The 16,127-nt window shown below is 43.7% G+C and overlaps 1 protein-coding gene across 1 annotated transcript; it reads left to right on the top strand.

The window, feature by feature from the left end:
* The first annotated feature begins 416 nt into the window (after nt 1-416).
* Nucleotides 417-15,473, top strand: RAB1A (RAB1A, member RAS oncogene family). Its single transcript, XM_068940714.1, has 6 exons — nt 417-682; nt 7,796-7,868; nt 10,296-10,391; nt 11,817-11,912; nt 12,971-13,102; nt 13,393-15,473. Exons 1-6 carry the CDS (start codon nt 660-662, stop codon nt 13,588-13,590), a joined length of 618 nt encoding a protein of 205 aa, XP_068796815.1. The 5' UTR covers nt 417-659; the 3' UTR covers nt 13,591-15,473.
* The last annotated feature ends 654 nt before the right edge of the window (nt 15,474-16,127 follow it).

Here is a 16,127-nt window from a genome sequence, read left to right as displayed (position 1 = left end):
GCGCCGGGCCGGGCCGGGCCGGGCCGGGCGGGGAAGGGGCAGGGCGCCGCGCGCAGCCCCGGCGCCGCCCGCGGGGGGGCGCCCTGCCGCCCCGCCCCGCCCCGCCCGCCGCGGGCCACGCCCCCCTCTTCCTGTCCGCCCGGTGACTCGTCCGAGCTGCCACGTCTTCCCGCCGACGTCACCCCGAGCCGGCGCCCTCGCGGCCAATCGGCAGCGCCGGCCGCCGCGCCGAGCCGACGGGGCCGAGGGAAGAAAGGCCGCCCAGGGCGCCTGCGCCGCCGCCGCCGCCGGGGCCGCCGGGAAAGCGAGTCCGTGCTGCCACTGCCGCGCCGGGCCGGCCGCGGCTGGAGGACTCGCTTTCCCGGCATGCCCCGCCGCCGCCCCCCGGCCATGTAAGCGCTGCTCGGCGAGCGGCCGCCCCGTTTCCTGGTTGGGCTCCGGCAGCCATTTTGGGCTGAAGAGCGAGCGCGGAGGCCGCGGAGCGGGCAGGGCGCCGGCGGAGGGGCAGGCCGAGCCGAGCGGCGGGCGAAGGCGGCGAGAGCCCTTGGACGCCTGCATCCGCGCAGCGCCCGCCTCGGCGGCGGGAGGTGCCTGGCCGCTGCCGCCGCCCCCCTCCTCGGAGTGCGCTCGCCGTCGCTCGGGCCGCGGGCCCCACGGACATGTCCAGCATGAATCCCGAGTAGTGAGTGCGGGCCGCGGCGGGGGGGGGGGGGGGCGCGCACCGGGCCGCCCCGCCTTCCCCCCCCCCAACCCAAAACCTCCCGGGGCCTCGCTGCGGGGAGGGGGGGGGGGGCGGCGGGGCCGTCCCCGCGGGTTGGGTTACCGGAGGAGGGGGGGAGGGGGGACGGGAAGGTAACGAGGCGCCTCGGCCTCCCCCGGGCCTGCGGCGAGGCGCCGCCCGCGGCTGTCCCGGCGCGAACAAGTGTGTGTGTGTGTGTCGGGGTGGGGGGGAGGAAAGGAGAGGAAGGAGGGGGGAAAAAAAACCCGCAGCGCTTTGTGAAAGCTGATCTGGCCGGCCGGCCGGGTGCCGTTGGCAGCTTGGGAGTCAGAGGTCCACCCTGCGCTGGAGCTGCAAGTCATGTGTGTGTCACATGGCTCTTGCAAAACACTTCGTGCCCTGTGTGGTTTTTGCAACGCTGCGACTTGATAATGAAACGCTCTTAAGATCCGTCTTGGGCTGAAATAGTTGCCTAGAAGTCTTGATGGTGGTACGGTTTTTATTTATTTATTTATTTTTCCTAGGGGGTAGTACTCAGTCATGAGAACATGGCCTTTTTTTCCTGGCTGACCCGCTTGGGAGTAAGGATGTCTGAGCACTCTGGTCAATAGTTGTCTGTATCCCGGCAACAGTAAGAGCAGGGACTTGCCCACCAGGATTTTGGGGACAAAAGAAACCTTGTTTCACTCTTTGTTTTTTTGGAGTGACTAAAAGGAGAGACTTGGGATTAGTTAAACAGCATTCTAAAACCTGCTGCTTTGCTTTCGTTACTTTAGTGTTCAAGGGCGTTTTTAGAAGTCTTTCCCTTGTGCTGCCTTTCCTGGCCCTCTGGTTTGGGAGAATGAAGCCACTGTGCCCCCTAATGCGACTGAAGCATTTTTGGTATCGGAGTGTGATGTTTCTGTGATGTTTTTTTAGATGCCCGCTGTCTCTTTTTACGGGTGGCCGTTAACCAGCTTTTGTGCTAAAAGCTTGCTCTTCCACACAACTGTGGCTTCAGACTTGCGTGCTCCTGGGTTTTGTGCTCTCTGCTCATGGTTAGCATGATTGCAAGTACTTTGGGACCGTGAAAATCGCCTGGAGAGCAAATCGGAATAGAAGGCAAAGTAATTCTTGGCTATTTTGTTAGTTGGTGAAAACTAAGAGGTACAGCCAGGAACTTGGGTTACATCTTGGCAGGATTACATAACAAGCTTGCTAGTGTGGCTTCTGAAAATGCTGAAACAGTAGTTGGATGTAATCAGTGAAAGAAAGACCAACAGATCATTTGTGCCTTCATGGTCATGATGACTCTCAACCTTATCTTGCAGACCGGTGGGTTTTGTAGTGGAGGATTGCCTGCGGAATGTTAGGCCTGTCTGTGTAGAGAGGTTGGAGGAAGGAACTGTTTTTCTATAGACTTCTTGCCTTACCTGAGGCATCCCAGCTTTTTATAAACTGATGCAGAAAATAGTTTCCTCCAATGAGGTATTGAACGCTGCTGTGAAGATAGAGAAACGCTTTGAAGGAGACTGATTCTCTGAAATGTGCTCATTCCCAGTGGTGAGAACTGCTCAGTTCTTGAAAACAAAGTGAGGAGGAAAGGCTGTAGTTTGAGAATAATCTTGTAATTTTGAATTGTCACTTCCTGACAGGGTTGTGTCTGCAGGATGGGGGATAAGAGCAGGGAAGGGTGCAGTGGGGTGGTTCTGTTTTGCCCTTGTAATATGTGCACTTGGATCAATGCTAAACTGGGAAGACTATTCATGGGGTTATAACACTGTTCGTTCTCGTTTGCTTGTATCAGGTCCAGATGTCTGTTTGTCCTTTCAGAAGTACCTTGCCTGTAATGTAACTCTTTCTTCCTGAGCACTGCTTCAGATTAGGCTGTAGCCCTAATTCCTCTCCCCTGGGTGTGCCAGACTGCTGTTAGAGGTCAGTGTGTTAGCTAGTTTAGGAATCTGTTAATAAAATTGAAGGAGGCAAGATCTTCAGTGCTGATCTTTTTGGCCTTAAAAAGGGTTATAGGATTAGAAGCTGCTGATGTCAAGGTTCACAGGGAGTATGTGTTTCTGGGAACTTCCTTGAAATGCCAGGACTGCAGGACAGCCCTGACTAGTTAGTGTGCTGCTTGGTGTGAGTAAAGTAGGGGGAGGGATGGGTGAGAGGCTGGCTTCTCAAAACGCCTGCTTGCCTAGCCCCGAGAAGTGTTCCTTCCCCCTTTACAGTGCTTAAATAAGCAAAATGTCAATATTGATGCTGTTGTGACTAGATCATGTGGAGGCCTTGTCAGGCTTGATGTTTCCTGTCCCTTTTGTGGCTTAGATGTAGTGCGCTGACTAGCATAAACACATGGGAGGAGGAACTATTGAACAGCTAAGTGGTTAGGGCATTTAATCGTGATCAGTGCTCTGCAGTGCCTGGATCTTGTTCTAGATACCCCTTTCAAGGGGAGATGAGGCAGTGAAGTTTTTTTGGAGCAACTCTTTTGGAATTCAGAAGTGTTAGGGAATACTTTTGTGGGCTTTTCCCTCTCTTATGATTAGAGTTCCGTAAATGGCAATTGAGTGACAGCTCTTGCATTGCTGAAGATATCATAAATTGTGTTCTAACTTTCTAAACTGCGGTCTGTGATGGAAAGTGGCATTACGTCTTCTAGGTCCTATTTACTCACACAAGCAGTGTGTAATCAGTGTGACAGTCATGCTCCTTTTCAAAATTTCTTGGGTGGTAGAACAAAGACTGGGGATTTGAGGCTGCAGTGAGTATCTGTTTACAATAAACTTGCTGCTGACATCAATGATTAAAGCTGGTTGCAGCAGTGCCTTCCAGGAGACAGATGACTACTTAGTCTTGTCTGTATTGGGATAAAACCTTGCTGACATTAAAACGTTTCTTCTACCTGCATAAATGACAATACCTTAGAGGTCCACAGATCTCTTGTTCCACCCAGCTTTGGACAGATCTGTCCTAAATTTGACTTCCTGATCTTCTGCTGAACTTTGTGCTTACTGACTGTTGCATGGAAAATGTATGTAATGTGAGGCTGCTATTCTTCCCTCAAAGGTTTGACAGGAGCATTTTGGAGGTGGCTTATTTGCAGGAGGCAGTGCAAACTTAGCATATCTATTCTTTATCTCTTTGGTAAGAGGAAGTGACCTTCTCCTTCTCATGGTGAGAAGGATTTGAAAGCCTCACTCTCACTACTGGTACCTACCTGCCTTGCTGCAGATCCTCCTCCACTGTGTTCCTTTTTTTTGAGTACTGAGCATTACTTGTTTATATAAATAGTGTGATAGTTGAATGATAAGCCTGAATTCACACCATTTCCAAGCTATTTGGGGAAGGTTATGCTGCATAGCTTGCATTCAGTGCACTTTATGAAGGCTTTTTAGACCTTAAGAGCTAGTGACTTAAGTCTTTAATCTAAAGAGCAAAACTCAGTGGCTTCAGAAATGATTGGGTGGCTCTTCAGGAGAGAATACCAAGATTAACCTGTATGTGACTTGCTGGGCACATCAACTACAGTTGAAACTGTTTGCTCAGATATTCTAGCGGCTTAGTCTAGTCTGAAAGTAAAACTGAAATCAGCAAAAACCGGTAGCTTATTCTCACTTTCCTTCAACTGGGAAAAAAAAACACAGCTATATTCTGAACGCTGCATCTAACATCGCACCAGGTATAACAGATTGGTCATTTGGTTCTCACAGCTCATATATAGGTACCTAACACCTCCTAAGAGGGTATAAAGCACCTTCCTTTCTAGGTGTGTCTAGTGCTATTGGTCCATAAAAATCCTAATACTAATTTTAATTTTATAAACTTAAATATCAGTGTTCTACTTAAACCTATATCAATTCAGGAAGAATTTCAGTTAGTCTTGCTTGTCTGGAAAAGTAGGTTTCATGACACTTAACATCAGTTTCTGCGGTAGTTGACTTGGATCTACCTCAGTAAAACTGTTCTTAGTGATGCCATGACCAGACTGACAGTGGTCCTGCTTTGGATAGGGATAGACCCTAAGTTTAAGTTTTTTATATGATCTTTTTGAAATAGCAAAGCCCAAAGTGAGGGAAGGTCTTAACAGCAGAGATGTCAAAACCAGTGTAAGGCTTCTGGGTTCTTGTTGCTTTAACTTAAAACAATAGCAGTATGTATAAACCCTTTTGGTTGTTTGCTTTTGAACAATAAATGCCTGCATATAAAATGGAAGACTTCATAGCAGGGTAGATCTGGTAGGTAGCAGCTCTAAACGCTAATAGGAACAACCAAGGTATCTGATAGTTTGGGAGGAACTTGAATCCCCCTTTCAACCAAGGGGAAGCTCTCAAGTGAACCCTTCAAACTCGTAGCTGAAGCCTTAGCTATGCTAGGAAGGGATTTAGTTTTCTCCGCTGACATTAGCAGGAAAATAATTTTAGTGAAGAGACTATAGTTGTACTATTCATGTGTTACCCTTCTTAAGGGGATTATAACATGCTGCAGGCTCTACTGCTTTCAAGTGTGTTAATGCTACTACAAGTAATTTAACTTTAGTATTGCTGGAAACATCTAGTTTTGCAGGGAACCAACAGCTGAAACTTTTTCATTGACTGTATCAACTGAAATTGAAGAAGTAGAAATGAGCTATTCTAAAGCTGCTTAACTGAAAGGTTAGGCAGTGGGGAAGGGGTGTAGGCTGAAGAGTAGGCCTGGTCTGGGAGCTTTTGCACCTTGTTCTCCAGCCTACATGAAGTTTCCCTGTTGCTCCTAGGGAACTAAATCATTAGTCGGAGTAGGAAGAGATTTAAATGCCTCTTGCTACAGTTGCTATCATGTAGCTGCTTGCCTCAGTTTCTGTATGGTGGTGGCACTCCAGAGGTAGCAGCACTGGGTAGCTGAGGGGAAGAGGTGTTTCATCGCTGTTAGTCTTGCTTCAGCACACTAAAAAGGATCTTGGGGCTGGAAGCCTTCTTTCTGTGATAAAGCACAGCCTTGCATCTTCAACCGCTGGATCATCAGTGTGGCTGTGGTAGGGTTTCTGCAAGTGAAACCACAGGAAATATGAAACTGTTCTCTTGAAGTGTACAGAGGGGAAGTGTTCAGGGCTCCATGTTGTGAAGCAAGCATTTTAGTGTCTGCCTTTATCGGCAGACCTAAGCTTCAGCAGCTGCCTATCTTGTCCATGCTATCCTGGGTAATAATCACTAGGGTTAGGGTACTAGCAATAGTAATGCTTCTGGTCGGGTCACTCTTGCAGCTTAAGTTAGATTTCATCACAACCTGCATGTCTTATTATCCCCAACTAATTTGAGGGAAAATTACTGTCATAACACTAAAACCATCTTGCCTTCTATTAATATATGACTTGACAGGTGGAGTGAATTCTGATTACCTTAAACTGCTAAACATTCTTTCAATGACTGATTTTAAAAATACTTTGATTGCTTTTAGCTTCACACTGTGGAGGCAGCTTGCCTTTTTAAGGATTAGCTTATTTGCTAGTCTACTGCTCCTAAACTTGGCTCTAGCACTGAGAGAAGTGCTGCAGAAACTGGTGAAGGCTTCATGCTCATGAAGTTGAGCATGTTCTTGCAGCCAGGGACGGGCCAAAATGATGCTCATCCTTGAACAGAGGAGCAGTGGAAAGCCTTGTAGCTGGCCTTCTGTTTGGCTCTTATCAGCTGCAGGGTGGATGCGGTTTCCTAGCTGGATTCCTGCCAGTCTAAGTCAATGGCAGTGTTAGAGAATAATAGGTGGGGACAGTGGACTGTAGATGTCTTCTCCATTTGGTTAAGTAGGCCTAGGAGCATGTCTGTTGTAAACTCCTGTGGCTACATGATCACAGGGCTTAATCCTGGACATTACAGGGCTGGAGTCTAGAATGGGTTAGTCTGATACTCTGCTTGCTATATATATATACACATATATATGTAACTTGTTTAAGTGGTGGTTCACTGCTTTTTTTCCTTGCTATTTGATCTTTACTGTTAAACTGCTGTATTTGTTTTGTTGTGAATAACACAAAATTTAATGTTTTGCTAATAGCGAAGTCTTCACTGCTCTTTAGAATAAGGCATAATTAAAGCAAGTGAAGTGTTATCCTTGATTCTGCAGGAAAGCTCAAACCCTAGAAATTGGTTAAGGTAGTTCTAAGCAGTCTCCATGAAGTGCCAGTGTTTCAGCATTAATACAGATAGGGAACATCTGTGAAGTAGTACCCACTTCACTCTCTGTGCAGGTAAAGAATAGGTCAGTCACTTAGGATAACATGCTTGTTCTCTCAGCGCTGAGAGCAACTCAGCATTAAGCACAAAAGCAAGAATTGTCGTCCTGGTCAGCATGGCTTTAGAATTGCTAATATCACACCTGGCTTCCTCTAGAGCATGAAGGTATTCTCACCTGGCAGTGGCAAGCTTTATTTTCCTTCCTGAAAGGTGAGTGGAGTATGTGGTTTTTATCGCTTTTAATAGTCTATTGTGGAAGGTGATAGTAGCCTGCTAAAGCAAAAGGAACAAAACTTGATGTTAGTATTATCTACCTTTAAATTGCATGTTATGCTGTTGACTTTTCCTGAAACTTAGATTTGGGCTACTTAAACTGAGGAAAGAGTTGCTTGTTCTCAGCCAGCTGTGTGGTATTTGTGAAGTTGGGTGGTGGAATCAAGCCTATGATTTTAAAGATGATCCAAAGGTGAAGCTGTCTGTCCACCAGAGCTGCTACCGCTACCATGTGCATGCTACTCAAGTCACTCAAGCAAGCAGTGAGGCTTTGACTTTGCTAAGAAGCACAATCTTAGTATTAGCTATGCCACAAAAGGGCTGTAGTAGGACTGTATTAGTCTTGTTGATAGTGATACATCTCTCGTGTAATTTCATAAAAGTATGGTTCTAGGAAAAAATGCTGTGTTCAAAACATGTCTACACTTCACATATAAGGTTAAACTAAGTGTATTGTGAAAGCTGCTAAACTGGGTAGAGAAGTTCAGAGTTGTAGGTGATTATTTCCTAGTAATAAATTACTACATTTGAGCTGGTTAAATGAATATACTAGCTATAAGGAATTTGGGTCTCAATGGCAGTTTTCATTAAGTGACATATCATTTCTTTTCTTCTGCAGTGACTATTTATTCAAGCTACTTCTGATTGGAGACTCCGGTGTTGGGAAATCTTGCCTTCTACTTAGGTTTGCAGTAAGTGATCATGCTTGAGAATTTCATGTAGAAAAGCAATCGAGTACTTAGCAACAGTGCCTTTGCTGAAAGAGCTATTTGAAAGGACTGATGGGTGTCAAGAGTTGGCATACCAAGGAATAATTAAAATATTTTGCAGCCTTCTAGTTTTCCACGTTTGTTTCCACATGTATTGGTTCATGGGTAACAATGGAAAGAAATAATAGCAAGAAAATGTCTGATTAAGTTTAATTCTCATTTTCCTTGTACTTGAGAACAAAGTATCTTAATTTGAGTCCCACTGTTACATTAGGGGTGCATGATTATCGTGAGCACTAAAGATGGAAGAACATACTTGAAAATTTGGGGGTATATCCCTTCAGGAACGAAGAGTACAAGTGTATCTGGGGCAAGAATGTGATCAGTTTTTAGCTGATCTGAATGTTTTCAGCCAGATAAAGTTTGAAGTCTTCACTGAAGAGGCCTACCAGTTGTGTAGCCTGAGGGAGAGGTAATTTAAATATTATTCTAGGATTAGTAAGGCCTTAAAGCCTCCTTTAACGAACGTGTGTAATAGCAGCCCACCAACAGCTTTAAAGTCTGTTTCTGGAACCTCGTGTAAGTGTCTGCTATGGTGCAGTTCAGCAGCACACCTGAGACTTGCCATTCCTGTAATCAGAAGACTATTGTAATGCCTCAGTAATGCCACCATGAGTGCCAAAGCCTGCATCTGTCTTACAGCATGACATAGAGGGACTTGGGCTATATGACCAGCTATTGCTGGATACTGCTAAAACACTTGACTTTCTAACTGACACGACTGTGTTTCTTCACTCTGCAGTTTACCTCATGAGCTACAAAAGTGAATCGGTAGCTCTGGTGTTCATGTTAACAGGAAGAGTTAAAATGCATCTGACAGTTTGGGAGTCCCATTTACTCTTTATCTACATCTATTCCAAAATGCAGCTTTATGTTGTTGTGGGAGGAGAAAGGGCAGGAGGGGAATTAAATTTTGATGCCACTTCAAAATAATGGCAATGGTTTCTCATAGTAAATGATTGCTATAGGCACCTCTGGAAAGAGCTTGTCTCAGTCCATGTTATTCATGTAAACTGACACAATTTGTATGTGGCAGACAAACAGAAGTTAAAGTTGCTACAGCCAGTGTTTGTGCAGTATTACTTGGACTAGACAGGTCAACACCAGCACCAGCATGAACACTGGAAAGATGTAACCTGTTCTGCTCTCAGAACTAGAGGCAATGAGTTGGAAGTAACACCACAGCTGCAGCAGTACTCCCAGATCAGTCTAGCCTGTCTCCTTTGCAGATAATTTTGAATTAACTTTGACTTCATGTGGATCATCCAACTTTTCTTTTTTTGACAACTGACTTAAGTTTGTGCTCAGCTTATCTGTTATTTCTTCAACTAAGTAGCTTTCTGCTTTAGAAATTTGACTTTCTAACTAAGCAGTTTTACTTTAACATAGGTAAGTGACTGCTCAGATAATTCCTTATGTTCTTCCTGTTGCAGGTTAAACCTCATCAGGCTTTTCAAAGATAACGCTTCTGAGTATTGAAATGTTAAGGAAATAAATGTCCTTCTGAAAGGCTTAATGCTTTATTTTTGTCTCTGTTCCTTCAGGCAAATGTATTAACTAAGGTGTCTTGCATTCACAACCCAAAGAAATCCCTTGCTATTGGTTACATAAGACTCTATGGTGTATTTTGTTACTTGAAGTTCTGTCTTGCTGGTATTGAGGGAACAGAAGTTTCCTTCATGCCAATAGGTTAACAACCCCTAGAACCTAGCGAAGACTGATTTGAAGCCTCCTGTGTGCCTTAAGGCCTGCTAGAGACTTGGTCAGTTCAGCGCAAGCCACTGAACTTGCTTGATGCGTTGTGTCCTGTATGCATTCAGACTGCAGAGGTGAGGACTTTAGAGTTACAGCTTGATACTTGTGTTAAACTTTCTCAGCAACCAGTTGTGGTAGCAGGGGATCTGAAATTCAGATGTGGAATATGACTGAGGCAAAGCCTGTAGCTTTTTGTAGGTAGATGCCACGTAATAATGATGACAACCCATCCAAGTAAAATAAAAATCTGAGGCATCTGAGGTAACCGTAATAGTTATTTTAAATAGCACTTCAGCCAACCACCTTGAACAAATGCTATGTTAAACCACAGTTGAAAAGGACTTAACACTAGAGCATTTCAGAAATGAGTTTTACTAATTTGGGAGCATAAATCTTCTTGTGCAAGATGTTTTTAAGAAATTCTGAAAAGTAAATATTCAGTGAAAATGTCCAGTTGCCTGCTGGGCTTTCCACTAAATGATCAGACCGTTTTTGTTAGTGAATTAAGTAACTTTGGTGCTTTCTGCTGCATAGCAGAGTAGGTGACAACAAATGAGCTGCGAGTGGCTTGACTTATCACTAACTTTCTCCTAGGATGACACGTACACAGAAAGTTACATCAGCACAATTGGTGTGGATTTCAAAATCAGAACTATAGAACTAGATGGGAAAACAATCAAACTTCAAATAGTAAGTAATATTTCTTGACTCTTTGGTGATTTGACTATCAATGGTTATGAATATATATTTGAGCTTCAGTAGGTTATCTCTGTACTTTTAGCCGAGTCATTAAAACCTGAGTAGTATCTTCTAAACTAAGCAGTTTTTACCCATCTCATGACCTTAAAGAAGGGCACTTACCAGGACTGTCTACCTGAAAGGGTAAACCACCTGCTAAGAATTTTTTCTATGGGGAAGAAAAAGCTTAAGTCTTTAAAAGACAACGTGGGCAGTGAGATGAAGAAGGGTAGGATCCTGTGTTGGTATGTTCTCGGATCAAAACTGAAGTGGTGTAATTCTGCAGTATTTAACAGACTTGTACAAATACAAGAACATAACACTAATTGCCTGAATTACTCAGCAGCTGTTAATAGTAATCTGTACTGTAGAGTTATGGTAACTGTGCTTTCATAGACCTGGATAGAAAACCTGACATAAACACTTATGCCTCGAGGCCTTTCCACCTTAGCATTGGGTAGTGTTTTCTGGTTACAGTCTTGGCCTTCTGCTTGCAGTAAGTGGAGGAAAAGACTTGGCAGCTCTTTACTGTAATCTTAAAGCTCTCTAAAAAGGTGATGTGTGTGTGTAATGAAATCAAATATCTATGCAAGGTCATGTAATCCTTGTCAGCCACAGCTTCCAGCTCAAGCAGAGGCTCTCAGGACTTGAGGCAATGACTCAGGAATTCTGGGCTTGGTTTTGTGGAGCAGTACTCCAGTCTGCAGTCCAAAGCCTGATTCTAAGCCTGCAGACCTCTAATGTAGCTATCCTGAGTCCAGAGCAGCCTACTAGGAATGCTGTCATTACTAAAATCTGTCTGCAAGTCTATTTTTAATAGGCAGCTAGCCCTGTTCTTGAGGTGGCTCCAGGAACAGGAATGGATGGCCCTAAGGTAGCTTATCCAGGAAGAGCAGAAACTGTCAAGTGTTTAGGTGAGCTGCTGCCCCTAACCTCTTCCCCCACCAGGGTAAGCACCAAACGTCCTTTACCTTGCCTTTCCTGGCAGGAGAAGGGAGCCAGAGGAGACTTGCTTCTGAAATGCTGTGCTTCATCCTCTGAAGAGAATGTCACTTTTAAACACTCTTACAGCACTTCGTAAAGTTAAAGGGAGTAGAAGAGATACCCTTACCCCTCTGACCTTACTCTTAACAGATTTCCAAGCCCTGGCTGATGTGTGTGTTCTGACTACTGAACCATGGCTTGTGTTTACAGATGCAAAAGTGGCCTCTGTTTGGGCCAAAATTACTTAAAACTGCTTTCTTCATTGAGATCTCTTACTACACTTGTCCAAAATGGAACAGTTGTATTTCTGCAAGCTTTTTTTGCTTTCTGCAAGCTATTTCTGCACAACACTGATACAGGTGAACTGCAGCAACTGATCTGTTTGTCTTGTAGTGGGACACAGCAGGACAGGAGAGATTTCGAACTATCACTTCCAGTTACTACAGAGGAGCTCATGGCATCATAGTTGTGTATGATGTTACAGATCAGGTAAGCGCTAAACCTCTGTGCCTACAGTGTGTCCCAAGATGGAATGCACTTGGCTGATAAGGCAACAGAACTTGGAATTTGATGCTTTTGCATGACAGAATTTTACAACACAGCATTTCTGAAGGAGTCTGTGATCTGTGTTCTCCAGACTGCATTAATGTTTATCAAGCTAAATGCATGCTAATTTCTGGTTTGGGGCCAAACATAGAAATAAAGGGAACACTAGGCTATGTGGCTCTAAAGCAGTTGCATCTTAGGCTAGCTGAAGACTTGTGGGGCAGTTAACTGTTCCATGTGAACGCTTGCCAACCTGCATTTGGCAGCAGGAAGTCTGAACTACTGCCTGAAGTTGAAAGATTTCTGAAGATACTTGCACTTAAGAATTTGCCTCTGAAATGGAAAGTTTTCAGCATGTGTGCAGGATGTAACTAAGCCAGTGTTTTCTGAGAAGGAATCTGCAAAGATCACGGATGTGGTAGCCCTGTTTGTAGGGCTCCTGAAGTATAGAGTTCCTTGAATTAATAGAAAAGGAACAAGCAAGTTCAGCCACTAGCTTGAATGCCAATTCAGCATGGTGGTTCTGCGTTTCTGGAGTCAAAGGTGGTTCCAGTGTCTCCACAACTGACGCGGTTTACAGCTAACACCTGGTGTTTTGCAAGTGCCTGAGATTATGTTCTGCTTTCAGCTATGTGCCATGTCTTCACTCCTCATACAGGAAGAGGAGGAGTAGTCGCTGATATTGGAAATTGATGTTGGCTATGTAAGAGTGAGCAGGGGAAAAGGGGGGGAGTGGAGCAAGGGAGGAAGTGGTGATTGTGTAGGACTTGACTCAATGGATTGAAGAGCTATAGACCCTATGTTGACTCCCCTGAGGGAGTTAGGGGAGTTCTGTGTGGATAAGTACAGTAGTACTTAAAGAAGGTCTTTTGTATCTTCTGGCTGTGAAGAACATTGCAAAATTAAGTATGTTGCTTTACATTCTTTCCAAGTTATTAGTGAATAGCACTGAGCTCTCATTTTGGTTAGGGATCTCTTCTTACACTTCTCTTACCTCCTAGGAGTCTTTTAATAATGTAAAACAGTGGCTGCAGGAGATAGACCGTTATGCCAGTGAAAACGTCAACAAGTTGTTGGTGGGGAACAAATGTGATCTGACCACAAAGAAAGTAGTAGACTATACAACAGCCAAGGTATGTTGATGTTAATATAGTCTTGCTTGGTTGAGCACCTAATCTGGATCATAATGTGCTTGATTGAGTTCTGATGTAATGATGTATCTTGGTATGTAGATATAAATGTGCCGTAAATGTCAGTGGCATAACGAACCCTTGAGTACTTCAGTGCAAGCGATGAAACTGGAGTTTAGGAGTGGGATGGTGGTCTAGAACTTGTGGTTTACATGGAGGAGCACCAGGCTAAAGGTGAGGTATGAACTTACTGTATGCTGCTTCTCAACTGTATGCTGTTTCTCAATTTGCAGGAATTTGCAGATTCTCTTGGAATTCCATTTTTGGAAACCAGTGCAAAGAATGCCACAAATGTAGAACAGTCTTTCATGACCATGGCTGCTGAGATTAAAAAACGAATGGGTCCTGGAGCTACAGCTGGTGGTGCAGAGAAATCCAATGTTAAAATTCAGAGCACTCCAGTCAAGCAGTCTAGTGGAGGTTGCTGCTAAAACTTGCCTCCCCCCTTTTGTCTCACAACAATGAATTTGCAATCTGAACCCAAGTGAAAAAAAATTGCCTGAATTGTACTGTATGTAGCTGCACTACAACAGATTCTTACCGTCTCCACAAAGGTCAGAGATTGTAAATGGTCAATACTGACTTTTTTTATTCCCTTGACTCAAGACAGCTAACTTCATTTTCAGAACTGTTTTAAACCTTTGTGTGCTGGTTTATAAATGTGTAATCCTTGTTGCTTTTCCTGATACCAGACTGTTTCCTGTGGTTGGTTAGGATGTATTTTTGTTTTGATGTTTCTATTGGCATGTTTAGATGTCAGGTTTAGTCTTCTGAAGATGAAGTTTAGCCATTTTGTATCAAACAGCACAACAGTGTCTGTCACTTTCCATGCATAAAATTTAGTAAGGTATATGTAAGATCTGATTTACTAGTTCCTTCTTGTAGAATTATAAATGGAGAGATCACACTATCTGATTAATAGTTTCTTCATACTCTGCATATAATTTGTGGCTGCAGAATATTGTAATTTGTTGCACAATATGTAACAAAACTGAAGAAATGTTTAATAAATATTGTACTTATTGGAAGTAATATCAAACTGTATGGTGATAAATATTGTCTTAATTTGTATGGCTAAGGGGGAAATCAGGCTTGCATTGTGCACAAAAACATATCTTTGTGCAGCCGTGGCACTCAGCCCCTCTAGTAGACCAGCTACCTTCCCCACAAGTGAAACTAGTGACTATGGCCCAAAAGACTGAGTTGTCATGGTGCTTAAGGCATGTATCCTGTACCTGGAACACCCAGCTGATGTTCATGGAGGCATAATGCATTCTGAATGTACAGCAACTCCCTATCTTAGTCTTGGAACTTAATTTATTTCTCAAGGACTTGATTTAGGGATTTTTGTCTGCTCTGTGTAGTAGGGGAGAACAGTATTTTCCTAACACGAATGACTTCAAAGTAACCTTGAGGTGGTGTAATGCTACCAGTATATTATGTCTTTTCTATATACTGTTACTTCCATCCTCTTTTAATTGATACTCTTTTGACTTAGTGCAACAGCTTAGTTCCTATTCTGTTATGCATAAAGGCAGCAGAAGGATGAAATGGGGACAAGGGATCTTACTGGCCACGTAAGACCCTACCCCCACCAGACTGTTGCTCAAAGTAGGCGCTATTTCCAGCAATTTGGAACTAACCAGCAGCCAAGAGGTTTTGGACAGTGTGTGATTCTTTGTACAGAGCTAATCAAATCATTAGTGCCTGATGTCTAGCTAAAAGCCACAGGAAAGCTAGCCTATAACACTTCCTATACATGTAAAATTGTTCAGCTTTATCTAAACTCAAATGTTCAGCCTATTCTGTAAATAGTCTCATGTTTGAAAGACCATGTAACATTCCCCTAGTAGTAAATACACCCTGTGATAGTAAAACTATAGCCTAGGTATGTTGTGAGGTATAAACTGAAACTGGTGCAAATATCCTCTTTTTTTTGGGGGGGGGGGAACTTTGGCTAACAGCTTTCTTCAACATAGTTGCATCAATCAACAGGCAATTGTAATACATAAAAATACTGTCATGGTTAAGTTGAACTCTTCTACTTGAGACCTTCACAATAAAAGTGATGTGCTTTCTATTAGAGATGTGCTTGTTGGTATAATTCATTATATGTGACTTGCTCCTAGGAAGCAGGAGCAGTAGGAGTAGTGAGTGCTGCTAAGATCAGGAAGTTGAGCAGAAGGAGGTGTGTCAAGGGTAAAACATCTTCCCTTCAGAGAACTGCACAAATGAACTTAAATGTCAAGATGCCTGCTACATACTATCCAAAACAATGTTAATATATACAGTAATAAAAGCATTGCAAAACCAACTTGGGCTACACCAGTTGTTCAGTGGTGTGTTTTTTTTTTAAACTAAGTCTTACTGTGGTAATGTGCTGGTACTGTTAAGTACTGGAGCTGGGGAAGAGGCTGGAGTTGCATTGAGGAGAGTGAAGAGTAGGCCTAAAAATCATAGGCAAGGGAACAGTGCCTGGAATTGTAGTCTCACCAAAGCATTGAGATGTTAAAGCTACTTAACATACTGTGTCAGGCTTAAAACTCAAAGCAGTAGCAAACAGGTAGCAGTAGCTTATTTCTTGCACGCAAAATAGGTGGAAGTGTCAATGTGCAAGGAAAGCCTGGACCTTTTCTGCTCCACCCTTCTGCTAAGGGTCACCCTGAATGCCCATAGGTATGAGAATGAATGGAGGGGAATCCAAAGGATCAACCTCATGGTACCCATTTGCTTGTGCCTTTTTCATCTTATGCTGATCTACAGGAATTGTCAGCTGTGACTTAGCATTTAAGCTGAGGGGGTGGAATATGGGAGCATATTTAAAAAAAAAAAACAAAAAACAAAAAAAAACTAGCATTTGAGACCTGCAAACCTGCACAAGCCAGAGTTGGTTAACTGCTTTAGTTAAACTATGCTTTCCCCTTCCACTCGGAGAGTATGCAAAGTTCACTTCTAGCCATTCTGTTCA

The sequence above is a fragment of the Struthio camelus genome, chromosome 3 (genome assembly GCF_040807025.1).
Source record: "Struthio camelus isolate bStrCam1 chromosome 3, bStrCam1.hap1, whole genome shotgun sequence".
Taxonomy (NCBI): Eukaryota; Metazoa; Chordata; class Aves; order Struthioniformes; family Struthionidae; genus Struthio; species Struthio camelus.
The sequence above is the reverse complement of the archived record's forward strand: the minus strand, read 5'-3'. Positions and strand labels throughout refer to the sequence as shown.

Bases quoted from the DNA above. Each gene is read 5' to 3' on its own strand.
- RAB1A (XM_068940714.1), top strand. From the start codon at position 660: ATGTCCAGCATGAATCCCGAGTA. The intron at 10,392-11,816 runs GTAAGTAATATT...TTTGTCTTGTAG, and splicing joins AAACAATCAAACTTCAAATA to TGGGACACAGCAGGACAGGA. The intron at 13,103-13,392 runs GTATGTTGATGT...CTCAATTTGCAG, and splicing joins TAGACTATACAACAGCCAAG to GAATTTGCAGATTCTCTTGG.